Source organism: Aulonocara sp. 'chitande type north' Nkhata Bay, linkage group LG11, assembly GCF_057382095.1.
Source record: "Aulonocara sp. 'chitande type north' Nkhata Bay isolate Kocher_YH1m ecotype deep benthic linkage group LG11, A_spYH_male_GT1.1, whole genome shotgun sequence".
Classification (NCBI taxonomy): domain Eukaryota; kingdom Metazoa; phylum Chordata; class Actinopteri; order Cichliformes; family Cichlidae; genus Aulonocara; species Aulonocara sp. 'chitande type north' Nkhata Bay.
In genome coordinates this window covers 7,027,542-7,054,227 of record NC_141354.1, presented here as the reverse complement: position 1 = coordinate 7,054,227, position 26,686 = coordinate 7,027,542, and the positions used below count along the sequence as shown (strand labels likewise).

The following is a 26,686-nucleotide window of genomic DNA, read 5'->3' as shown; positions in this document are numbered from 1 at the left end:
TTTAATTTTCTCAAAAATCGCGAGTGTGCCTTATGTATGAATTCTGGTTGTGCTTACTGACCTCAAACCGATTTGGGCGTGCAGAAATCTGTTAAAAATGTTTTAGTACAACTTTGGTAAGCCGCACTGCTTGATGGATTGTCAAGAGCATTACGGCTGCCGTAGTGAGGAGCTTCCATGAAAACAGAATTTATTAAATATAACGGAGTTAGAAGTTAACAGGAAGTTAGGTCGCTAGTTTCCACCTAAACATGACACACCATGTTCTGACTGAGATTTCTGAAACTAATTAAAACGTACAGCTCTGCTGCCACTTCCAACATAAATGAAGACAGAAAACTAAACAGCAGTGGTGTTTGCAGGGTTACTGAAATTGGACTACCTGGTATATAATGTTGTGCTACGTGATTGCTAGCGACACAGCTATGTTAGCATAACATTAGCACAGTGAAGCTGGAGGCTGAACGCCAACTTTTTTCCCACTCGATAAAAGTTAACGTGAGGGATTCTGTATGAACAAATGCAATTGCATAGCAGGATGCTATACACGGGCCAGACTTCAGTCAGGAGAACAACTAAGATTATTCATCCACCATACAAGGTTAGTTATTAATATACTGCAACAACATGGGAATAGAGCAGCTGGAGCGAATTCAACATTAATCAATCAATGTTACGGAAGTGGAGGAAGCGCAGTTTTTGGCTTTCCCCATATTTCAAACGTGCTTCATCTCTTTGCTATTACTGTCCCCCGGCATAATTTGCAGATGATAATGGTTGTAGCCGCTGCGATGCTTTCGACCAAAACAGGCGCTATCACGATAGAGCGATCTCTATCGTTGGCCAAATTTATATCGTTTCTATCGTATATCGTTTATATCGCCCACCCCTAGAACGAAGCACATATACATACTAACAATGTTAAATATAACCAAATTTACAGTGATCAGAACAGGTACCCTAACCACATGCCATGTTATTTTTAGCCTATGTATTGTCTCCAGAGGTTCAAGTATTACCAGTTTTACAGGTAACAGTTGAACTTTCCACTGATCTCTCACGCTTCCAGTTTTGTTAAAAAGAAAAACAGCCTTTGTATATTTCATTAATATAGCTCTGTGTGTTTGTGTGTGTGTGTGTGTGTGTGTGTGTGTGTGTGTGTGTGTGTGTGATCGATCACATAAATTCCACTAACCTGGCCCACGCCTGTGCAGCTTTAAGTGACAACACCTGTGTGGGTGTGCGGAGTCTTTAATGAGTGTGGTTTAAAACTCAAATCCCATAGCTTGTTGAGTTGACTTTGGATATCTTTCTGTTAGGGATTATAATCAGTAACTGTTTTCACTTTATAATCCAGTTAACTTGTAATGAAGGTAACAGGATTATTTCTGTTATTTATTTTACACCGAACACTGAAACATTTTCTGCAGTTACACAACAAATCTTCATGCTTCATCCTGATGGTGTCAGATTTTGGGGAAAAAAAATGGCAACTATCTTAGTATTTTAAACAACTTTCCTTAGGGTGAGTAAATATATATGTATGTGTGAATGTAACATACAGCTTTACATTTCACATTATGTAGCTTCTTTGTTCTCATGTGTTTTAATTAGGAGTTCATAAACAGCAATCGCTATGCTATGACTGCAAGAATCTGTTATAGTTCTGTAGTCTTGCTCCCACTTTTATTTGAATACTGGTGTCTGTCAGGAAGATTACACAAAAATCAAAAAAAAAAAAAAAAAGAAAAGAAAAGAAATTGGTCAACATGTTGAAGAGATTAAACAAAGTTATAACATATAGGAGGAGGAGGATTCAGGGATAACAGGGATCACCCCTGATGGCCATTAGAAAAAAATGCAGGTTTACCCCGGACCTAAATATATACGTTTAGAGAAATTACGGGAAAATTAACAACTCCAGTACTGTGCAAAAGTCTTGATTCACCCCTGATTTCTTTGTATTTTGGTTACAAATGCCCAGAGTTTGTTGTTACTTTACAGTGGTCTTGAGCAATAGTTCTCCAGCCTTCTAAAGGTACAAAGAAAAACTTTGTAAATATATGTTTACCAATATATTTATTGGATTTTATATTCATAAATATCCAACACTTTAAACATCTTGAACATATGGCAGTAAGAAAGCAATAAAACCACAAGATACCCAAAAAAACAAAAAGAAATAATTTTTAAAGAAAAGAGAAGGGAAAAAACCCAAAACAAACAAACAAACAAACAACAACAACAACAACAACAAAACAGGAAAAAAACAAAATAAACATGGTACTTTAAAAGTTTTTCTTTGGACTAATACTTACAGTCCATGTATGTGTGTCATTAAAAAAAAATTAAGGAAACTGGACAGATGAGAGCAAAAGTAGCAGTGACAGAACCCCCCCCAAAAAAAAAGAAAAGAAAAGAAAAGAAGATGTATCAATACCAGATGAGAGTCATGAAATAAGACAGAAAAATCCATCAAAGACCCAGGACTTTCAGTCTGATCCAGCTATGGTTCACTGAAGCCATCAAACAGCCTCAGTGGAAGCATGGAAGAAGCTGTTGTTTAGTAAATGAAACAGAGAGCAAAGGCTGAGGTATGCCAACATACACAATAACTGGACTGAAAACCAGTGGAGTGAAAAATCCACATTTGAATTTTTTTGGTTCGATTTTTTTCAATACGTAAAGAAAAGGTCAGAATCAAAGTACAACAGTGACTAACTACAGCCATGTGGAAAACACAGTGGAGGCATGGTGGTGTTGAAGATCTTGTCAAAACTGGTAGAATTATGAATGCAGAAAAGATTTGTCCATCTGGAGAGCTTCTGATTGATAACAGCTAAATATTTAATTGCGGCAATGATCCCAAAAACACTGTGAATGCAGTAAAGGCATACCTTGATGGAAACAAATATAATGGTACACATCCATCCATCATGGATTGGCCTTGCTGGAGCCCAAATCTCAGCGTTATTGAAGCAATGTGTGATCATCTTCACAAACGGAATGAAAGGCAAACACCCTTCAAGAAGCCTGTTTTTGAAGACCACTTAAATAAATAACAAAGCAAGTGGCCTCAGAGAGTTCAGCTGTGTGGAAAAATAAATGTTGTCATACCAAATATTGACTTTTAAGTCTGTACACTGTGCTTCTAATTATGTTTGCACAAATCACATCCCATTCGCCTAGCACAATCTAAACGATGTGTGGCTCAAGACTTTTGCACAACACTGTAAATAAAACTTTTTTCTACATGTATCTTTCACGCTGCAGGTTACATGTGCATGAGTACCTGTCCCCATTAAATGTAAGACCTGAAATATCAGATAAGCAAGATAAATGAGTTTAAAGACCGTTGAGAACATTTCTAATGACTTGCAGGATGATTCACCGTAAGAACTGAACCGAAGAGCTGAACAGCAGCAGCTGCCCGCGCAAGCTCAACACTCTTGTGTTACTTTTAAATACCCGAGTAATGTAAAACAAGGAACACAAAACGGAGTTTAAATACTTACCAAGACCCACTTCCCCGATCAGCAGCAATGTTTAGACATGACAGACACGCCAGTTCCGCAAACTCTTCCTGGGTGCGTTTGTTTTACTCTACTAGGAAGAAACGAAGCGGAGATAGGTGGATCCACAGTAGGAATAACACTCCCCCCCCCTTGTCTCAGTCAACTGACGCTATAAATGAAATGCGCACAAGCTCGGCAGCTACGTCAGAGCCACGTGACTGTGAGAAGCGTCTCGGGGACTGTCGCGCTATGGCTGAGCAAGCGGTGATCGAGAACAGAGGGTGAGTATTTCTATTAACCTATCACATTCCCCGGCCTGTCAGAGTATGTCTATCCACGGTAATGTTCCTTTATTATTTAACAGACACTAAGTGTTATTGGAACAGCGACACTGTGCACCTTTTCCTGAAAAATGCCCGAGTGTTGTTGTCGAAAGTTAGACAGGCTGTCAGAGAGAGGCACCACTTGGGTCAAGGTAAACCTGCCCCCCCTCCTCCAACCTCATTAGTGTGAATGCTTGAAAAGCATTCACAGTATTGTTCTTCTAATCTTTATTATTAGTGTGAATGCTTGAAAAGCATTCACAGTATTGTTATTCGAATCTTTATTATTATTATTATTAGTGTGAATGCTTGAAAAGCATTCACAGTATTGTTATTCTAATCTTTATTATTATTATATTTTATCTATTCCGTACGTTTTTTGTACTCCTACTCCTTCAAAACCGTTCAACTTAGAAAAACCATTCAAACACCATTAGATTCCTATTCTTTTGGACATGACTGCTTCTACTTTTCTCATTTTTAACATTTATATTTTTAATTTTATTCAACTTTATTCAACAAAAATTTCCCATGTATTTCAATGGGGAGACCCTTCAAATTCTCATTCAACTTACTCATTTTTAAACTCTTACTACTTCAACATACATTGACATAGAGCCACCATTCAAACTTTAAAACGAAGACAAGACATTCAACTATTCAACTTGTATTTATCTTTTCAATATCTATTATACTTTTTCTTCAGTTCCAGTTTAAGTTTCATGATGTTTTTTCACCCGTTTCAGAGTTTATAATGGGTGTGTATGGGACGGAATGTTGGGGCTAGAGTGAGACAGCTCAACTGCTAGAGTGAGAGGAGCAAAAAAATTTATCTTAAAATCTTTTTTAAAACTGCTGCTGTGTCCACAGCGTTTGCTCTACAGGTATGATTTTACCCTCAAAACGTAGCCATGGCTGTCCTCTTTCATCCAATGTGTTTACTATTGTCCTAGGTGTTACGGTTCTCTCATAAATGTCACCAATGCACAGCCTCCTCCTTCCAACTCTTCCATAGACTCTAATGTTAAAATGGCTCAGAAGGTTCGTTTGAAAATCAGAAGAGCATGGTGTCTTTCCACTGTCACCACGTCCATATAATAAACTCCACAGACATGAAAACTGAGAATTAGGTAGACTAGAAGCTGCTGTCGCTCACGGTGAAAGAATTTTGTCAATACGACTTTTACTTTTCATTTGGGAGCGATTTGTTTCGGCCTGACTTTTCTGTTCATTTTAAGCAGCAAAAGTGAGGTGCATGTCTGTGTACGTGTGTATGGAGCCCTTGGTTGCAGTCACTATAGCAACCAGGCTCACACCTGCCTGCTTAACGAGCTCTCTCTCTCACTCTGCCAAGATTCATCTTAAACACTTCTCTTTCAACTGCTGCTGTGTCCACAGTGTTACAGCCATCATTTTACCCTCAAATTGTCGCCATTATTGTTCTCTTTCCAACACCGTATCTTTCAAAGCTCAGGCATTTAAACTTTTTAAACTGTGTGGATCAAAGTGGAGGGATCACATTTGAGTCATTCAGTGATTCAAAGAATATGACCTTTTAATATTCATTCAGATGTTTTCTGACTCTAAATGTTCTTTTCTCATTTCTTAGGGTTTTCTAATTTACATTTAAAACATTTTCAGTTTTTTTCCAACTCCTTCTTCTGTGTAACCTTCAGCTTTTAGCAGTTCAGCACCTTTGTTTTCAGGTTAAATTCGTTTTTTTTTTTTGTTTTTTTTTATCTCATTCAATATTTTTAACTCAAAATTCAGCAATTAATTCATTTCAGTGCATACATTCAGATTCAAGCATTCACACTGCAGTTTCTTCAGAAAATGCACTTTCTAGTTATTATTATTATTATATTTTATTTTTCCGTACGTTTTTTCAAAGCCTACTCCTTCAAAACCGTTCAACTTAGAAAAACCATTCAAACACCGTTAGATTCCTATTCTTTTGGACAACACTGCTTCTATTTTTCATATTTTTAACATTTATATTTTTAATTTTATTCAACTTTATTCAACAAAAATTTATAATGTATTTCAATGGGGAGACCCTTCAAATCCTCATTCAACTTACTCATTTTTAAACTCTTACTACTTCCACATACATTGACATAGAGCCACCATTCAAACTTTAAAACGAAGACAAGACATTCAACTATTCAACTTGTATTTATCTTTTCAATATCTATTATACTTTTTCTTCAGTTCCAGTTTAACTTTCATGATGTTTTTTCACCCGTTTCAGAGTTTATAATGGGTGTGTATGGGACGGAATGTTGGGGCTAGAGTGAGACAGCTCAACTGCTAGAGTGAGAGGAGCAAAAAAATTAATCTTAAAATCTTTTTTAAAACTGCTGCTGTGTCCACAGCGTTTGCTCTACAGGTATGATTTTACCCTCAAAACGTAGCCATGGCTGTCCTCTTTCATCCAATGTGTTTACTATTGTACTAGGTGTTATGGTTCTTTCATAAATGTCACCAATGCACAGCCTCCTCCCTCCAACTCTTCCATAGACTCTAATGTTAAAATGGCTCAGAAGGTTCGTTTGAAAATCAGAAGAGCATGGTGTCTTTACACTGTCACCACGTCCATATAATAAACTCCACAGGCATGAAAACTGAGAATTAGGTAGACTAGACATGGCTGTCGCTCACGGTGAAAGAATTTTGTCAATACGACATGTACTTTTCATTTGGGAAGAATTTGTTTGGGCCTGACTTTTCTGTTCATTTTAAGCAGCAAAAGTGAGGTGCATGTCTGTGTACGTGTGTATGGAGCCATTGGGTGCAGTCACTATAGCAACCAGGCTCACACCTGCCTGCTTAACGAGCTCTGCCTGCCACTGTACCAAGATTCATCTTAAGCACTTCTCTTTCAACTGCTGCTGTGTCCACAGTGTTACAGCCATCATTTTACCCTCAAAACGTCGCCATCGTTGTTCTCTTTCCAACATCTTGTCTTTCAAAGCTCAGACATTTAAACTTTTTAAACTGTGTGGATCCAAGTGGAGGGATCACATTTTAGTCATTCAGTGATTCAAAGAATATGACCTTTTAATATTCTTTCAGATGTTTTCTGACTCTAAATGTTCTTTTCTCATTTCTTAGGGTTTTCTAATTTACATTTAAAACATTTTCAGTTTTTTTCCAACTCCTTCTGTGTAACCTTCAGCTTTTAGCAGTTCAGCACCTTTGTTTTCAGGTTAAATTCGGGTTTTTTTTTGTTTTTTTTTAATCTCATTCAATATTTTTAACTCAAAATTCAGCAATTAATTCATTTCAGTGCATACATTCAGATTCAAGCATTCACACTGCAGTTTCTTCAGAAAATGCACTTTCTAGTTATATTTTATTTTTCCGTACGTTTTTTGAAAGCCTACTCCTTCAAAACCGTTCAACTTAGAAAAACCATTCAAACATCGTTAGATTCCTATTATTTTGGACAACATTGCTTCTATTTTTCTCATTTTTAACATTTATATTTTTAATTTTATTCAACTTTATTCAACAAAAATTTCCCATGTATTTCAATGGGGAGACCCTTCAAATTCTCATTCAACTTACTCATTTTTAAACTCTTACTACTTCAACATACGTTGACATAGAGCCACCATTCAAACTTTAAAACGAAGACAAGACATTCAACTATTCAACTTGTATTTATCTTTTCAATATCTATTATACTTTTTCTTCAGTTCCAGTTTAAGTTTCATGATGTTTTTTCACCCGTTTCAGAGTTTATAATGGGTGTGTATGGGACGGAATGTTGGGGCTAGAGTGAGGCAGCTCAACTGCTAGAGTGAGAGGAGCAAAAAAATTAATCTTAAAATCTTTTTTAAAACTGCTGCTGTGTCCGCAGCGTTTGCTCTACAGGTATGATTTTACCCTCAAAACGTAGCCATGGCTGTCCTCTTTCATCCAATGTGTTTACTATTGTACTAGGTGTTATGGTTCTTTCATAAATGTCACCAATGCACAGCCTCCTCCCTCCAACTCTTCCATAGACTCTAATGTTAAAATGGCTCAGAAGGTTCGTTTGAAAATCAGAAGAGCATGGTGTCTTTCCACTGTCACCACGTCCATATAATAAGCTCCACAGGCATGAAAACTGAGAATTAGGTAGACTAGACATTGCTGTCGCTCACGGTGAAAGAATTTTGTCAATACGACTTTTACTTTTCATTTGGGAACGATTTGTTTCAGCCTGACTTTCTGTTCATTTTAAGCAGCAAAAGTGAGGTGCATGTCTGTGTGCGTGTGTATGGAGCCATTGGGTGCGGTCACTATAGCAACCAGGCTCACACCTGCCTGCTTAACGAGCTCTCTCTGCCACTCTGCCAAAATTCATCTTAAACACTTCTCTTTCAACTGCTGCTCTGTCCACAGTGTTAAAGCCATCATTTTACCCTCAAAACGTCGCCATCGTTGTTCTTTTTCCAACATCTTGTCTTTCAAAGCTCAGAGATGTAAACTTTTTAAACTGTGTGGGTCCAAGTGGAGGGATCACATTTTAGTCATTCAGTGATTCAAAGAATATGACCTTTTAATATTCTTTCAGATGTTTTCTGACTCTAAATGTTTTTTTCTAATTTACAATTAAAACATTTTCAGCTATTTTCCAACTTCTGTGTAACCTTCAGCTTTTAGCAGTTCAGCACTTTTGTTTTCAGGTGAAAATTTCTGTATTTTTCATCTCATTCAAAATTTTTAACTTAAATTCAGCAATTAATTCATTTCAGTGCATACATTCAGATTCAAGCATTCACACTGCAGTTTCTTCAGAAAATGCACTTTCTAGTTAGTTAATTGCTGCCTTCTTGTAAAGTGGCCCGTACTAAATGAGAGTGCTCGAAGACTGCAGAAGGTCGTTGAAAAACTCACCGGTGCTTTGAAGGTATTGTCGGTGTGGTCCACAGAAGTAAAATAACGCTCTTATTGCAAAGCCGCTGGACTGCCATGTTTGTTTTACCTCAGAGATGGTAGAGCAAATTGGAAAACAGGTGTTCTTAGAATCCATCCTACCTCGCAAACCATCCTACCCGTTGTTTCTGTGCATGCGCACAACACGAAATTAAGTAGCGAACCGTCCTACCTTTGTAAATATTAGCTACAAAAATACTCTGATGGGTAAAATTAACTGCCAAACCATCCTACCTTTGTGAATTTCACCTGCAAGCATACTTAAACAGTTAAAATTCAGTGGCGAACCATCCTACCTTTGTTAATAACAGCTACAAACATACTGACGGGTAAAATTAAGTGCCAAACCATGCATGTTTGGCACTTAATTTTACCCGTCAGAGTGAATGTTACCTACAAGATACTTTAATGGGTAAAATGAAGTGGCAAACCATCCTGGCTGTATGAATATGACCTATAAGCATACTCTGATGGGCAAAGTTAAGTTGGTGTTGGAATTACTCTGTGACAGCAGAGTTACGGTAGAACGTTTTGCCAAACTAGGATGGTTTGTCAGAACACCGGTTTTAAACAAGAGTTTTGCAGTGGCGCGAATATTTTTATATTCATGTGCATAAAAAGCCCTCTGGAAATGCACAAAAAACCTTGATAAAACCATAAACTTTTTTTTAAGTGTTATAGTAAATGCTTGATAATTTAAATAATGGAGATGATAGTTTTGCTGTCACGCGTTGTCATCGGCCAGTCCCTGTCCTTTGCCCTCACGCGCTTACTCTTTTATTATATCTCCAGGGTCATTCATAGAATGCTGTCTACTGTTGGTGTTCCCAGTCTGGCCAGGAGTGTGTGGGGCTATGTGGATAAAACAATAAGGTAATGTTATGAGCATCCACACACAGACACAGGTGTGACACTCTTTTACACAAATATCCACCTCCACTCAGACATTAGCTTTCATTATTGTAGCCTCACTTTGTTAGTTTGTATGTGTCACTGTGCAGGTCCAGTTTCCTTTCAGCTGGGTGATTTTCATGAGACTTAGTAGAGTAATAGAACATAAGCAAAGGGAGAACTAAACGTAAACTTTTGTGACTCTTTAACTTACCTTTCACAATAACGCACAGGGTGTCTCCTGTGTTTTGATAACCCTGGCAAACTCACGGGTTTATCAAGTAATTGCGTCTCCAACAATTGAGTCCAACACATGTATGTTAACAGGCTGAGACTAAATGGTTGCTTATCAGTGCAAAGCAATATAAATGAGCAGCACCACCCCGATTAACAAAAACCTGTTCAAAAGGCATTGAAATTGACGTTTCCAGACTTGTAAAAGGCATTTAGAGTGGGTTAAAAGTGAAAGTGCAGTTCACAAATCACAGCCATCTCCTTGAGGTGTTCTGCATTATAAGGTGAAGACCCTACAATAATGCAGAGAAAACCCCAACAGCAGCCCAGATGAGAAACACATGCGCATATAGCGTAAATGTGCTTTTATGTTAAAAAAATAATTAAGTACAACTAGTTTTGGATTGAACCTTCAGGACCTTCCTTGCTGCCCAAGCATCATGTGTAATGATTTGAAAAAGAAAACGACAGCCATGGGGGGTGGAGGACAGTCTTAAAATGAGCAAAATGACCAATGAGCTCCCCAAACAGTAAAACCTTCATGGGGGGGGAGATGATCAGAGCAGTTAAATTAGGCTAATTTTTAAGTCTGTGACTCTAGTTGTGCCTAAACAACACAGTAATGAGGCTGCTTCATTATGTCTGCCACATGTTGGAAAGGACTTTATGTGAGTTCTCTTGCAGTACTGACTTATTTAAAACAGAGGACCACTCAGGCAGCACAGATTCACACCAAGGCCAATGCCATACTTGATCAATTTAAAGCTAATTTTGAGGCTGCGCTGCTGCTGCTCACTTAGAAAATAGACAGAAAAATCGTGTGTGTGTGTGTGTGTGTGTGTGTGTGTGTGTGTGTGTGTGTGTGTGTGTGTGTGTGTGTGTGTGTGTGTGTGTGTGTGTGTGTGTGTGTGTGTGTGTCACATTTGTTTAATTGTAAGAATTATTAGAAGTAGGCTTAGGTAAATGTTGAAACATGTGAAAGGGACTGATTAAAATCGCATCAATCACGTCCTGTATCGATGTCTCAGAATTCAAGGTGACATATTCAGGTGTTCTATCCACTTAGCAGCCGAAAACCTTACAGACACACAGACAAACAATTTAAGTTGCCCTTTATCAAAACAGCTGTAGCTAGTGAAAAGGACAAATAGTCCTTTATCAAAACAGCTGTAGCTAGTGAAAAGGACAAATAGTCCTTTATCAAAACAGTTGGAGATAAGATAAGATAGAACTTTATTAATCCCTCGGGTGGGTTCCTCTGGGAAATTCGATATGAATGTTTTGATAATTACTAAGTTAACAAGATGTCTATGGTTAGACTCTGTAAAGAAGGCCTTGTTAAAGAAACTAATGTGACCGATGTCAGGGAAGGAGAACATTGAGTCAAGTGTAGTGTGACGACAGCCGTTTGTTTCCTCTTGATGTCTCTGCGTGTTGCTACATGAGGTTTGCATGTCACAGAAGAACATTTTGTTGTTATGGTTGGTTTTTGTTTTGGGGTTTTGTTTTTTTTTTTGGGGGGGTGGGGGGGGGGGGGGGTTGACTTGCCTAAAGACAAAAGAAAGCAAAGAAACTAAATTTTTGTGTCACAGCTTTGTGCTCTGTTATGCTTTTCCCTCAAGACCACACTGGGCCAGTGGAGGAAAGCAGAAGAGCTTATTTCAGAGCCAGCTGTGAAGTAAGAAGTTGCTTTCCCACACAGAGCAGCTAATGGAGAGGTCATGAGATATGACACTTTTACAATAAACACAGCTGTTTAGACATTCAGCCAAAAACCTTTAAGTGTCTCCTTACTCTTAAGTCACACCCTTCTGTAGTTTAGTTATGCCTTCTAGTAGAAGGCCTGCCATAACACGTTGCCATGAATTAGGAATGAAAAAACCTTTTCATTAAAAAAGAACATTGCAGCGTGTGTTGGGTTTGCAACGTTGTATCTGAACAAACCACATGATTTCAGGAACAATGGGACTTGTTAACTAACAGTGTGTCCACATGAATCTGTGCAGAAGTCATGCATGTGAATGTTTACAGAAATATCTCAGATTTATCAACATCAATTTAACATTGCTTCTGCTCATTATTTACAGTTTTCCAGAGTACCAAAAACCACAAAATGCTCAGAATTACAATTTTAAAAAAATCACACAAAAACCCCAAAGTGGAAAGATGTAGGCTTTTACCTCTCCATCAATGTTATTCCATTCATCTGAAAAAAGAAACAAATCCCTTTGGGTATCTTAAGAGATCTGTGCTTAAATAAATACCTCACAAACGGCATTGGGTCAGAATTTTCTCTCAACAGTATGGGAGACTGATAAAGTCATACAGAGAAGCATTAATACAACGTATTGGTTCCTAAAGCATAAAGCTTCATGGATGCTTCATATTAAGGACTGCTCTGTTACATTAAAATACCAACACGGAACAATCTAAACATTCAGTGTGAGGACTCCATGAAGAACTAAATGACAAAGCGATCTCTCCCTGGCAATGCAAAACTAAATTAACTCCTAACAGCAAATGTAGAAGCCTTATCAGTTGAAAAATATGGTGTATATTTATTTTTCTGCATGAAATTGTTTGCACAATTTTGCATTTTGCAATTTGTTATCAAATCATATTTGGATCATTTATTTTTTACCCAGATTTTGCACTCTGGAAACTCCAACAAAAACATACACCATAAGGCTACAGTCTTATGGTGTATGTTCACACCTTTAAACCACTACATTTTTCAAAGTATCTGTGATAAATTCTGATGGTAATTTTGTGTATCAAGCCTGTTTTTTGCTTGCTTAACCTGTTAGTAACCCTGATTGTTTAGCGTGTTGCAAAACGCAGTCCAAGCGGTAGAAAGATGAGAAATGAGTTAAGTGAGGACCATACAGTAAGAGTCTGGTTAGCTAGGAGTCAATGTTCTGTGGTGCAGGTTTGTGTTATGAATCTTAGCCCTACGACTGTGAGTACCCCAAAGCAGCATGATGATGAATCATTATTATAATGATGAACGTTTGAAATATTAATATAAGGCAAACCATTCATATTCATACTGTTGTGCTTTTGTGTACGTAGGTGGTGCTGGATTCCCAACTGGCTGCCATTGTGGTGTCCAACTTCAAAGAGCCATCTGCAAGCTTCAGAGGAGAAGATGCTGCGGTGTAAGGATAAACCCAGTGTAATTTTTTTATTTTTATTTTTTATTTAAAACATACACTTTTTGTACAGTGTGCAAAAGTAAAAACTCACCCACCTGTGGTCACTCACTCAAACACAACCTGTTTTGCTAAACAAAACCTGTATTGGCTAGAAATCAAATAACTTTTTGTAAATATGAATTAAATCTGCAAGCAGCGATGACCAACACCTTAAGACTTTCTTTGGCAAATTTGAGGTTGCTGCGGTCAGTCACCTTAAAACTGTAGCCCAAAGTGCATAACATGACATTTCTTGTTCCCACTAGGTGGTGCAGTGACCACCATCAAATATGACAGGAGAAATGTTTTCAGGGGCGGAGCCTTATGAAACGTGGGAAGTTTGGTCCAGATTGGACGATGTATGTGTAAATAAGAGGAAACTATATTTTCATGGCGACTGGTTGAAATTTGCCGTGGTACCACGGCCACGCCCTTTGAAGAAAGCTCAAAAGTGTTGCAATTTAATATGGCCTAGGTCTGTAGTTTAGACTGACCAAATATGAAGTTGATCCTTGGAGGAGTTTGCAACAGTATAATGCCAGGAAGTCGCCAAAATGTCACCTTCAATTCAAAATGGCGGACTTCCTGTTGGGTTTGGGTCAGTGGGCTTCCAGACTTTACGTATGTGTGTACCAAATTTCATTCATGTAACTCAAACCGCATGCTGGTAGTACTACCATAGGTGGCATTATTGAACCATTTCCTACTCTGTACATGAGAAACTTCACCCGTTGCCTACTGGTGGTGGTCAGAGGGCCCGGTGGCGCCAGTGTCCAGCAGCCTCGCCTCTGTCAGTGCCCCCCAGGGTGGCTGTGGCTACAATGTAGCTGCCATCACCAGTGTGTGACTGTGTGTGGATGACTGAATGTGTAACGCGCTTTGGGGTCCTTAGGGACGTGTAAAGCGCTATACAAATACAGGCCATTTACAAACCAATAAAATAAGAAATTTTGCACGTGTTAGATCTGGTGAAAATGTACATGAGGTTTTTTTTAGCATCTTTAAGTCCTCAAAAATGCAATTGTTGACATAAAATAATAATAAACTGAGCAGATGCGTTGGGCCTTAGCGTGTTTCATGCTAATTACAAAATGTGTCTGAGATCACTTGTAAAGTATGTGTCTTATCGAAGACTACAAACAGCTCAGGGAAAAAGTAACTCATGACTTTCGTTGCTCAAAATTCAAAGGAATATTAGATGTCGGTCTTCCAGAAAATGTCGTGACAACAAGTAGAGAACATTAACCACAGTAGACTAGGAACTTATAAATAAAGTGATTGATGATTACAGCTTTGAAAAATCAAGAAGTTCAGGGGCTGTTTTCTATGAATGACTTTAACCCAACTGTGCCTGCAGGATGTTATTAATGAACCAGTAAGTGTGAGAAATCGCATTGCTCTTGTTTGATCTTGTTGCCGTGTTTGTGTGTGGTGTTGTGGTTTTTTTTTTTTTTTTTTTTGTTTTTGTTTTTTTTAAACCCTTTTGTAGAGAATCTCACTTTTGGTGACGACACCTGATTGATTCAGTAGTATCAAAAAAGAGATGTTATTTAGATTAATGTGAAATGGAATATTTGACCCATCGTAATGTTCTTGTACTTAAAAGTAATCTTGTGCTTTTCTTTTCAGATGTCAGCACTGAATTTACTAAAGTGTTTGTTCCCATCTCCAACGACAATCTTCTGTGGACCCTGATGTTTTGCAATGACCATGTTAAAGATAAAACTCCCTTAGTTCTGCTGCATGGCTTTGGCGGCGGGGTGGGCCTGTGGGCTCAGAATCTGGATGATCTCTCCCAGCATCGGCCTGTCTTTGCACTGGACTTACTGGGTTTTGGCCAGAGCAGCAGGCCTGTGTTCTCAACAGATGCAGCAGAAGCAGAGGATCAGTTTGTCGAGTCCATAGAACAGTGGCGGGCCAGCGTGGGTCTGGAGTCTATGATACTTCTTGGTCACAATCTGGGAGGATACCTCGCTGTGTCATACTCAATTAAATACCCAGGCAGGTGGGTGCAGACAATGGGATTTCTCATATCTTACTGTATCATGACCCACACTGTCTGATACAGAAAGGTGGCAGGTTTGTGTAAAATGTCAGGATCAGAACTGTAGCATAAGCTAAAGTCAGGTTTTAGTCTCTTATTATTATAATGATGCGAGTGTTTTAGGCACTCCATATAGGAGCTCATCTTTTCTAATGTCCACTGTTGGCTAGCAGCTCCTGTCATCTGCAAGAGTGGCTGAAACGGACAGAGTTAATATTGTGATAATCTTTGCATATCATCTCTAACTATTATTTCTATCCTGCCTTTTGAGGGTGGTGTGTGAATGTTGGTCTGCAGAAGTGTTTGGGCCTCTTTACACCTGCTGCCTCACAGCAAACAGCAGGCAGATACTGTCAGGGACTGTTATGGAAAATACAGTGGAGTGTGTCAGTGGACACAAGAAAACTGATTTATCAACACATCAAACAAGTTTGTGTCATAATGTCTCATTTTCTGTCCCCAAGAGCAGCTTGTTGGTCAGATCAGCTAAAGAAAGCCATGTGTTACAGCTGAGAGCTCCAGTGAGCAAGTCGGCAGAGTGTTGATTGCTCTATAAAACCAGAATAATATACCTTTGAATAATCCTTTCATCACTGCTGTAAATGGAACAAATGAAGTGGAACTTGCCTAGGAGGAGAAAAAAGCAGAGTCTGCAGTGAACACTGTTATGAATAATGATTCTGCCCTTTTGCTGTTAACATGATTGTAGCAAAACATGCCAGCATGAGTAGAGGATACAGTTGTAGCGGTGTGCCTTTAGGTGCTGGCAGCCTGTGATAACAGCAGTGTCCTCCAAAACGCTCTCTCCTCCCACTAGACTCTATCTCTCCTGAACCATCTCCTCCTGCCGCAGCTCCAGCTCGGAGCTTCCAGCATTCACCCGGCTCTCCCTAAGCGGCGCCTGATAAAATGTCCTCAATCCCTTATCACCCCTCTTCATCAGTAACACTGAAAATTCCCGCTTCCTGTCTTCTTATTGTTATCTTAGCGTTCCAAATGGTTTTAAGTTATAACTTCAGATGCTCGTGATCAGGCACATGCGTCCCCGATCTGTGCTCACTGCCCCCCCCACCCACCCCCACCCACCCCTCCTCCTTGAACTTCATTCGTATTGGGAACCACAACAATGTGCTCTCTGTACCAGTACAGAGTCCATTAAGACCATGACATGTCAGATTTAAATGGCTTATAATCACCTGTCAGTTTAGCTTCCAGTTGATTATGAAAATGAAAGTAAACTGCTTCATGGTGTCATGTAAATATCAGCCTAGCTCAGGGGTCGGCAACCTGCAGCTCTTTAGTCCTTATTAGAGATGGCACGATACCACTTTATGTCCGATACCAATATCATAAATTTGGATATCTGCCGATACCGATATGATAGTGTTTTTTTTTTGTTTGTTTTTTTTAATATCTTGCTGGTTTTGTATAAGTTCATACTCAAGTTAAAAATAAATAAACCAAAACACTAAAGCTATTCTGTTAGACCTGTATGTTAAAAAATAAAAAAAATACACTGCACCCAAAATATTTCATAGTTCAGCAATAATGATTAATCTAATGAACTTAAACCTACTCCATCCTCCCTATTCTGGTATTTTAAAGAGTAAGCAACCTAACTAATAAGGTTGCAAACTCCCAGCAAAAAAAAAAGGGGAACCACCCTCCACCTCATGATGCTTAATTGACGTAAACAACTTCAATTTGCTGCAGTGTGAAAGAAATGCACAGAAATAAATTATTTTTCAAGAATAATTAAATAGATTCAACATCTTTCTTCAACAGAATTGCAGACTGCACAGATGGTATCTTCCCAAAGGAAAAAGTACTATAGCTTACTAGGGTATATTAGACTTAATAGTTATTATATACAGTAATGGACTTCTATACATTTTACATCAGATTAAAACTTTGGGTGTAAAATTCGGATAATTATTTATTAAAAGCTCGACATTTTAAATGAGAATAAGAAAGAAAAGTATGTCTTTGTGCCCCCTTTTCCCTATTAATGCCCTATCGGCCCCCCTGGCTAAACTTTGCTAGATCCGCCCCTGCACAGTTACCAGCCGTCAGCTACGTAGAAAAGGATCCTGGTGTAGAAAGTAATATTAAACAAATTCTAACAACAGCTTATAAAGGTTAAACGTGCTGCTGTTGTTCTGCCGCTGGTTTCCTCTTTCTGGCGCGAAGTGGGCCAAAAACAAAGAAGAGAGACAGACTCGCGACACAAAAGCCGATCAGCTGATCATTGATCAGTTTCATGATTGAAGTAGCAGCAGGAGAGAGAGAGAGAGAGCGAGAGAGAGACCGGCTTCCACAAGTGTGGAACGCCGTGCAATTTATTGAGACTTTCGACCCCAGGTAGGCCAATTATGGCTCTGCGCAGAGGCTCATTGACCACTTTTCACACACGGTTGCTGTACGCATACAGCCGGCTGTAGCTTTGCAGCTGACAGCCCGACACACACCAACACAACAACATGGATAGCACAGACGTTAAGGCGGCGAGGCGTGACTGCGGGTGCCGCTCAGGTGCGTCCGCCTCCCCTGCAGCAGCGCTGCAGACCACGCCCCGCCACACACATTAACCAGGTAAAATGCATATTTAGGCAGAATTTTGCAAATATCCATTTTTCATTTTTTAGCAGCATAGAGCTTTTTTTTTTTTCCTCTTTTTTTTTTTTTTTTTTTTTTTTTTTTTTTAAGTCAGGTCAAGGCTCCAAAAGCCCAAAGGTGATATAAGGGGCGGCTCACAACAGTTTTTGTTTGCTACATGGATCATTTTCGTTCAGCTGGGTGTCTTTCCTTTTGTTATATTTAAGAGTTAAAAATGTGTTAATTACAGAAATAAAATGTAACTTTCTCTGTAGCACTTCATGAATTTCATAAGCAACACACCTTAGTTGTTCACACATAGCATAAAAGTAAGAAACAATATAAACAGTGTTATCTTCATTTTAGATGTCAAAAAGTATTTGCGGCTCCCAGTATTTTCTTTTGCATGGAAACCGGGTCCAAATGGCTCTTTGGGTGTTAAAGGTTGCTGACCCTTGGCCTAGCTTGATTGCGACCTGTTATACTGTCAGCCATAGCTGGTTTTGTTCATATTTCTGCAGCACTAAAAACGCCCATCATCATGTCTGAAATGCATTTTAGCTCCCTTCCTGCTTCCTTAAAGCCAGTTTTCTTCTGATAGACTCCACCTTACAAGGGCTGTGTAAGTTTTCATATTAGCAATATCTGATCTTGGTGACCTCAAAAGTCAAAAATAAAACTGTGAAACTGGGCATTTAGAGCCATCTGAAAGTTTTTGGTCCACCGTTCATACTCTGTCATTATCTGAGAATTGTTTAAAATGTACATTCAATGTAGGGCTGGGCGATATGACCCAAAATTCATATCTCGATATTTTTTAGCTGGATGGCGATATAAGATATATATCTCGATATATATTTTTTTTAAAGCCATAAAGTAAGAACAAAAAGAGAGTTCTTAGTCAAAGCTGTGTCCCAGATGTCACACAGGCACTTTTATTAACATAGAGCAGATGTACATGAAAAATTACTCAAAAATAAATTATGAGCATTTATTAAATAATAATGCTCCATAAATAAAAGAAAACAATGTTTTTGTGCATAACAAAAAGCTCACAAATGTGCAGTCAAAATGTAAACTAAAAGACGAGCACTATAACAAGGACAGATTTCACAGCTGCTCTGTTCCCAACTTGTACTGCGTGACTGACAACCTGGAGTTTGAAATCCGCTTCGCAACCACGTCTCTTAACAGGTGCCATTTATGGTCCTTATACACAGTAGGGTAATATTACGTTGAAGCACAGTACGTATCACTCCGCGAGGCTCAGCCGTAATGCTCCGACAATCCATCAAGCGCTGCAGCTCCGTAGCTTACCAAAGTCGTACTAAAACATTTTTTGACAGATTGCTGAGCGCCGTGTTCCACATAAAATCGGTGCGCGGCCATCAAGCACAACCAGAATTCATACATAAGGCGCGCTGTCAACTTTTGAGAAAATGAAAGGATTTTAGTCCGTGCAGCACCTCTGGGCTGCATGGCGTTAGCGTGGTTAGCTCGTTAGCGTGGTTAGCTAGCTAACACTTTGACGCCGTCCAGCCCCACGCACGGGGCGATGCGCAGTAACTCGTTAACGGATTTCCCGTGTCCATCTTGTCGCTTCCTGCAGGTGAAGCGATGGGGGAGGAGGGGGAGTTGTGTTCAGTGAAGGAGAGGCGAGGCCGAGTAACGTTGCGTAAAGACGAAAGTGGACGAAAGAGAGGCAAACTTGCGGCTCCGCAAGTATAATTATAACGTAACATAGACTATATCGATATAAAGGATATTGTCACATCTTATATCTCGTATAAAAATATATCGATATTTTTTTAAAAACTCGATATATCGCCCAGCTCTAATTCAATGTAACGGTGTGTGTATATATGGCAGAAATAAGCAAAAATAGAATGGATCACCATTATTTAATTGTAAAAAAATACAAAAACAAAACAAAATGCTGTGCCAGAAAAGTTATATTTGGGGGGATGTATTTACTTTCTTGATGAAAAGATGTATGTCACATTCACATCTCTGTTAAAACAAAAAAATAATGCATGCACCAGGATACTGAATGCTTACAGTCATGTGAGGAAAATTAGGACACCCCATTAAATAATCAGCCCTTTGATATGTGAACTGTTCATAATAATTTCCAATCATGATTTTATGTATTACTGGAAAAGAAAGTGATTGCAATTAAACAACAAAAATGAACATTTTGTGAAACATCAAAAAAGATATGAACAAAAATGTTTATTTCAATGGAGAAAAAAGGACACCCTACCCCCTAATAACTAGTGTTGCCCCCTTTGGCTGATATAACCAGCGAGACGGCTTTTGTAGCCTTTTACCAGTCTCTGACATCGATCAGAAGGTTTGCCCCACTCCTCAATGCAGAATTCCTTCAGCTGTGAGATGTTTCTTGCATGTACAGCCTGTTTCAAGTCACCCCACAGCATCTCAATGGGGTTAAGATCAGGGCTTTGACTTGACCATTCCAGGACTCTCCACTTCTTAGTTTTTAGCCAGTCCTTGGTGGATTTGCTGGTATGCTTTGGGTCATTACTGTATACTAGTATTCTATTGTATATGTTGTATATCTTATTCTTCTGTTCCTCTGTCTCTCTTGCTGCATTGAGCATGTGTATGACAAAAGAATTTCCCTCATTAACAGATGGTTTCACATGTTCTTCAAGCACCCTCTGATACGCAGTAGAATTCGTGATGGATTTTATGATAGTGAGCTGGCCAGGTCCTGCTGCAGCAAAGCATCCCCAAACTAGGATACTACCACCTCCATGCTTGAGTTGGTATGAGGTTCTTTTCTTGGAAGGCAGTATTTGGTTTACGCCAAACATGTCTACTGTTCTGGTGTCCAAAGAATTCAATTTTAGACTCTGGATCTGTCCAAAGAACATTATTCCAGAAGTCGTGGTCTTTGTCTATGTTCGCTCTGGCACTCTTCATTCTGGCCTTTTTAACGTTTTTGTCCTTTAGTTGTAGGTCTGTAAACAATTTATAACTAAAAGAGCAGGTTAACTTTTATTTTTGTTGTGTTTGTTGTCTGGCTTACAGAGTAAAGCACATTGTCCTGGTTGAGCCCTGGGGTTTACCTGATCAACCGGAGACAACAGAACCAGACCGGCCCATCCCTGTGTGGATCAAAGCTCTTGGTGCCATGTTCAGTCCTTTCAACCCCCTGGCTGGCCTGCGACTGGTAGGACCACTGGGTAAGGTGCTAAAAGACAACAAAGTACCACAGTGCTAAAAGCAAACCCACAACCGGACTAGCTTAATAATCCCAGGGAAATGTGTCCATGCTGTGGCACACCAAAATATTGGGGAAAAGCAAAGCTACAACAAAAGTATCAGGAATGGAGATGATGAGCACGTGAAATTTCTTTTTCTTAAATGAGAAGAATGGAAATGAGAGGATGCAATATAATGGGTGAAGATTTTCACTTATTGTCTGGAGACAATAAGTGAAAATGTATGCAGTATGAAACTGGGGGGATGGTTTTATATTAGTTTAATATTGCAGTATCACAGCTAATGTTCTCTTTGCACACCCAGAAAACTAGGAACTGCTTGTTAAAGCAAGTGATGTGACGAGCACAATGTCATTCAGTAGAGTTTTCGTGGTTTTTGCTTTGACTTTGAAAGGAATTTAAGCCAAAACCTGGGCTCTCCCCAGTGTGACTAATCATGTAAAATGTAATGAGTACTCCTCATCTATTAATGGCTACATGCTTGTGTTTGACACCTCTGTCTCTTCCCTGGTCCCCTGCAGGTCCCACTCTGGTGCAAACACTAAGACCCGACTTCAAGAAAAAGTTCTCCCTCGTGTTCACTGACAACACTGTGCCAGATTACATCTACCACCTGAACGTGCAAAGCCCCAGGTCTGTCTTTCTCTTTTATTAATGCCACTTGTCTCTAAAATGGCCATGGAAGCAATTTCTTCATCACCTTTTCTGCTCTCATCCACGTTTTACTACCTAGTATTATGTTTTGTCATATCCATTTTCTGTCATGTGCTCATTGATTATCTTTTCCTTGTCTTGTCACAGTGGGGAAACTGCTTTTAAGAATATGACTGCGCCATGTGGCTGGGCCAAGAGGCCAATGTTGCAGAGGATTGACCAGCTGCAGTCTGATATCCCCATCACCATCATTTATGGCTCCCGCTCCAGCATAGACTGCATCTCGGGCATCACCCTCAAAAGGATGAGGCCACGCTCTCATGTGGACATCATAGTAAGTTTGTGTGTGTAGATGAATGGATTGATATCCCTTCAAAGGGTGTTTTTTTTTTTTGTTTTTTTTTTTTTGTTTTTTTTTTGTTTTTTTTTTCTCCCCCCTTCCCTCGAAAAACGTAAATTTCACAATACATTTTTAAGGAATAAATTGCCAAAAACAGTTTTGAAAACAAATTTTTAAAGCGAATTTCCTGGCAGTTATTTCATGGTTCAGGCTTCAAACAAAAATCCAACTGTCTTTCTGAATTTGGGTTCCAGATCATCAGTGTGATGACATTTTTATAGACTTTCTAAACTTGTAACTAATTTCTTCACACTTCCTCAAAACCTGCTTTATTGCTAAGATTTATTTATTTTGTATCAAGCTTGAGTTTTCAGATCCAACTGCACAGATCCAACCAACTGCATTGGACAACAACTGTTCTGTAGCTCAAAGTGAACTGGTAATCTGTATATACAAATGGTAAAATAATACTTTTTACCTCAGACACACAGCTTGATACTTTAGGTCCTTGATGCTTTAGGCCAATCGGCTCTGAAATGACTCCTCTGCCTCCTCAGATGTGGTCTGACATATATTAAGAGTTTAACCTGCCCCACTGACATCCTGAAATATGGACAAAAGTGGTCGTGACACAGTTCCAACTCCTGGATCAAACCATGACATTCTCCCTGCTGCTGCCTGCTTGTGAGAACTGGATGAACCCAGAATCTCAATTTCTTTGTTTTCTTGTTTAGAAACATCAGGACCAGTTCATTACGTATGTTTGTTATACTTAAGTTTTTGAGATCGTCAAATTTAAATATTGGACAAAGATGACACAAGTAAACACAAAATGCAGTTTCTAGGTGTTTGTGTAAATAAAACTTACATGGCTCTGTGTGAAAAAGTGATTTCCTTCTAAACCTAATAACTGGTTGGGCCACGCTTAGCAGCAACAACTGGAATCAGTTGTTTGAAGGAATTCTGACCCACTCATCTTTGCAGAGCTGTAAAAGACTCTCCCCCAGTTGTCGCAGAATTGTTGTAATTCAGCCACACCGGAGGGTTTTTGAGCATGAACCACCTTTTAAGGTCATGCCGCAGCATCTCAATCAGATTCATATCAGGAGTTTGACCAAGCCACTCCAATCTCTTCATTTTTGTTTGTCTTAAGCCATTCAGAGATGGACTTGCTCGTGTGTTTTGCATCATTGTCCTGCTGCAGAACCCAAGTGTGCTTCAGCTTGAGGTCATGAACACTTCAGTGTTACTTTTTGCACCAGAGGTCTTTGGGATCAGTACTGGTTTTTGTTTTGGAACTTAGCCATGTCGGCTGGGCTGACTCTCTTATGGTGGAGTCATGAACACTGTCCTTAACTGAGCCAAGTGAGGCCTGCAGGTCTTGGGATATTGTTCTGGGGTCTTTTGTGACCTCTTGGATGAGTCGTTGCTATGCTCTTGGGGTAATTCTGGTTGGCCAGCCACTTATATTAAGGTTCACCATTGTTAAGGTTTACCATTCAATGATTTTGCCATTTGTGGATAATGGATCTCACTGTGGAGATTGTGGAGTCCCACAGCTCTAGAAGTGGCTTTATAACATTTTCCAGACTGAGAGATCTCAGTTACTTTGTTTCTCATCTGTTCCTGAATTTCCTTGGATCATGGGGATGATGTCTGGCTTTTGAGGACCTTTTTGGCTACTCCACTTTGTCAGGCAGGTCGTATTAAAGTAATGTCTTGATTGAGAACGGGTGGCAGTAATCAGGGTGGCTAGAGAAATTGAACTTGGCTTTCCAAAGATGTGATACACCACCATTAATTATAATGGGAGGGGGGGAGAATCACTTTTTTTCACACATGGCCATGAGGGTTTGGATTTTTTTCCCCCTTTATAATAAACACCTTCATTTAGAAACTGCATTTTGTGTTTACTTGTCATCTTTGTCTCATTTTTAAATTTGTTAGATCTGAAAAATTTAAGTGTGACAAACATACAAAAACATGGCAAACACTTTTTTTCACACCGATGTATATGTTACATGGCAATTTGGAATTTTGGGTCATTGTTTTGCAGCACGTTCTGTGTAATGGCCTTTAGGACTGGGTGAGAGTTGGGGTAAGGGTTTAGCACTTAGGGGGAAAAAATGGGCAGTTGCTTTCATACACCTGTCAAGGCTGAGGAAGACTGGATGAGCAGCTGCCTAGACAGGTGCAAAACAGACACTGAAACATTATGATATGCAAAGACATTCTCATTACCACGGACTCGAGACATTTTAATTTCCTAACTCTGTGTTAATGAGTACAGATATATGGGGGAAAATGTCCATTTAAAAAAAAAAAACAAAAGAAAAACAAAACTACAGGCTGCTGCAAACAAACAGTCATTATCTGACCTCTACAACAGTGTATTAGGGTGCCATCAAATGGAAAAAAAAATATTGATAATATATTATTATTATTGATTGAAAACAAAGTTGAAACTTCAAGATTAAAGCCTACAAGCTTTTTTTTTTTTTTTTTTTGGAGAAAAAAGTTGAAATGTGGAGAATTACAGCTGTTGTTTCAACACAGACTGCCACTAACTCAGAGGGTTGCTAGACCCTCTGAGTTAGTGGAATGTTCCTTCAGAATCTGTTTTAGTAATGAGGAAAGAAATGATGCCTCTTTTAGCACAGAAACAGTGCGGTGATCAGTACATGGATGTTGAAAAGAGAGGATTTGCACAAAATGAACTGGCTGGCTATGGTTACAGCCTCGTGCAATACAGAGGATGTATGTTGTATCACAAGAGGGCTGATCAATTTGTTTCACTATATAATTTTAGTTTATTTCAAAAAATAAATAAAAAAATACTACTCTGTAAAAGTTGGAGGTTTTGACTAAACCAAAAGAAAAACATTTTGAGGCTTCATCAAATAAAAATCGCTGGACAAAAGACTGATTTGTTGCTTTTGTACATGGGGTTTAGTTTACTTAAGCTTAAAATACATTTGTTTAATGAATTATATAAAAGAAAACCTCTCAGTTTAGCAGACTTCCACAGATTCAGTGCCTTAAGCATGATTGCTCCACATGCAATTATGTGTATATTGACACATCAAAGGTAAATTTTTCTGCCATGAAGAACCGTGGAACTGACTGTATGGAGGCTTGAAATAAAACTGATGCATGCTGTAAATTTGAATGTTACTTTCCATCTTTGTTTTATGAAAACTATAAACCGGAGACACAGCCCTCCTCGTTAAAATCATGACCTCCCTTTTATGACATGCCTTTATATAGTTTCCATAATTTTTAATTGGCTGCTTCCCTTCTGATTCTCTTCCCTTCCTGCAGACAATCCGTGGAGCCGGTCACTATGTGTATGCCGACCAGCCTGAGGACTTTAACTACAAGGTCTTGGAAGCATGTAACAAACTGGAATGAAGGCAGAGACGAGCTTGAATGTTGAACTCCGGTGGGGGAAAAACGGGGACGGACATCATTCTGTCACACACTGTGGAACCTCAGAATCCCACTTTCCCAAAGGACAAAAATAAGTGTTTGCACATTAAAAATATTGCAAAGTGAACAGTGGCCTGGTGTGACTCGTACATGTTCTATCATCTGACCAGTGAGTCAGCTGTATTCTCGGAAACTTGGTGAATGGTGACTCTGAGTTGACATCACTGACTGGGGCCTGTTGGCCTCCATCACATGCTTATTTTGCAGCACACAGAATCTTGTGGCTGTAGCGTCACTTGTTTTTTCTTTGTTATAAAGGTTTTTGGGTTGTTTTTTTTTTTTTTTTTTTTTTTTTTTAAATTGCCTCTCCCAAATGCAGTAACCTCAGTGTTAAGTGAATGCAGGTGATTATCACCTTTTAATACCATTTATAAACTATTTCATGTAAAAACTGTTGAAAGATAAATTATCACATTATTTTTTCTATTTCTGTGAGATACTGAGAATGAATATTTTAGCATGCTTATTTCATAAATCCAATGACAGCTGCAATAATAATATGAATATTAATATGATCACTTGAGTGATGTCTCACTGAAGCACAACGGGTATTTAAGAGTTACAGTTACAATGTCATGTATTTGGTGTCCCATGCATTGTGTTCAGCCTATGGTTTGTGGTTTTTCCCATTTGATTCTGATACAGATACAAAACCTCGGCATACAGGACCACTGCATCAGCAACAGGAAGAGGTTTTAAATGAATCTGCTTCCAATAATAGCACGTGTCCTCTGTAATGTGCTTTCCTGCCAAACACAAGTGGTCGTTTCATCTGCAATAACTGTGAATATCACCATAAACCCTCTGTTGTACTCCTCCTGTTTTTGACTGCTCTATTTGCATAAGTTATATATATTTATATAAAGACTAAAGTGGCTTCATAGTGTAATGTTCTGCACATTTGTCTGGCAAAAAAATCCTGGAAGGAGACAAAAACCTCGTTGGCTTAGCATCAGGAAGGACATCTGGTTTAAATTTAAAAATTAAAACTTTCAAATTAAACGTGGAGCTTTCTGTTGTGATGACCTCCTGTGAACGAGGGAGCAGCTGAAAGTAGCTTTATAATAGTCCATGTTATGGAGCGTATCATGTAATGCAGGCAGTATATTCCATATTATTTATAACGGCATAAAGATACTATAGATTTCAGCCTGGCAGTGTGGATCTATACAGCCTTACTGTAACAGTGGCTACTGTGACAATATGCGATATTTTGGTGCGCTCTATGGATTT

The 26,686-nt window shown here is 39.0% G+C and overlaps 2 protein-coding genes across 5 annotated transcripts in view; one reads left to right on the top strand and one right to left on the bottom strand.

Annotated features, from left to right (window-relative positions):
• The window catches only part of ano10a (anoctamin 10a), a 43,308-nt gene extending 34,559 nt beyond the window's left edge, over positions 1-8,749 (bottom strand). Inside the window, exon 1 of one of the 4 annotated variants that reach the window (XM_086310320.1) lies at positions 8,726-8,749. The gene's annotated coding sequence lies outside the window, so the exon portion shown is untranslated. Of the gene's footprint in view, positions 1-3,515; positions 3,669-8,725 lie in introns of those variants that run through there. The other 3 variants (XM_086310321.1, XM_086310322.1, XM_086310319.1) reach the window with 3 other exon arrangements.
• abhd5a (abhydrolase domain containing 5, lysophosphatidic acid acyltransferase a) lies at positions 3,647-26,414 on the top strand. Its single transcript, XM_086310324.1, has 8 exons — positions 3,647-3,796; positions 9,557-9,637; positions 12,962-13,047; positions 14,713-15,088; positions 20,777-20,931; positions 21,492-21,603; positions 21,772-21,958; positions 25,286-26,414. Exons 1-8 carry the CDS (start codon positions 3,696-3,698, stop codon positions 25,373-25,375), a joined length of 1,188 nt encoding a protein of 395 aa, XP_086166450.1. The 5' UTR covers positions 3,647-3,695; the 3' UTR covers positions 25,376-26,414.
• The last annotated feature ends 272 nt before the right edge of the window (positions 26,415-26,686 follow it).

Bases quoted from the DNA above. Each gene is read 5' to 3' on its own strand.
- abhd5a (XM_086310324.1), top strand. From the start codon at position 3,696: ATGCGCACAAGCTCGGCAGCTACGTCAGAGCCACGTGACTGTGAGAAG. The intron at 13,048-14,712 runs GTAAGGATAAAC...TTTTCTTTTCAG, and splicing joins AGAGGAGAAGATGCTGCGGT to ATGTCAGCACTGAATTTACT. The intron at 21,604-21,771 runs GTCTGTCTTTCT...GTCTTGTCACAG, and splicing joins CTGAACGTGCAAAGCCCCAG to TGGGGAAACTGCTTTTAAGA.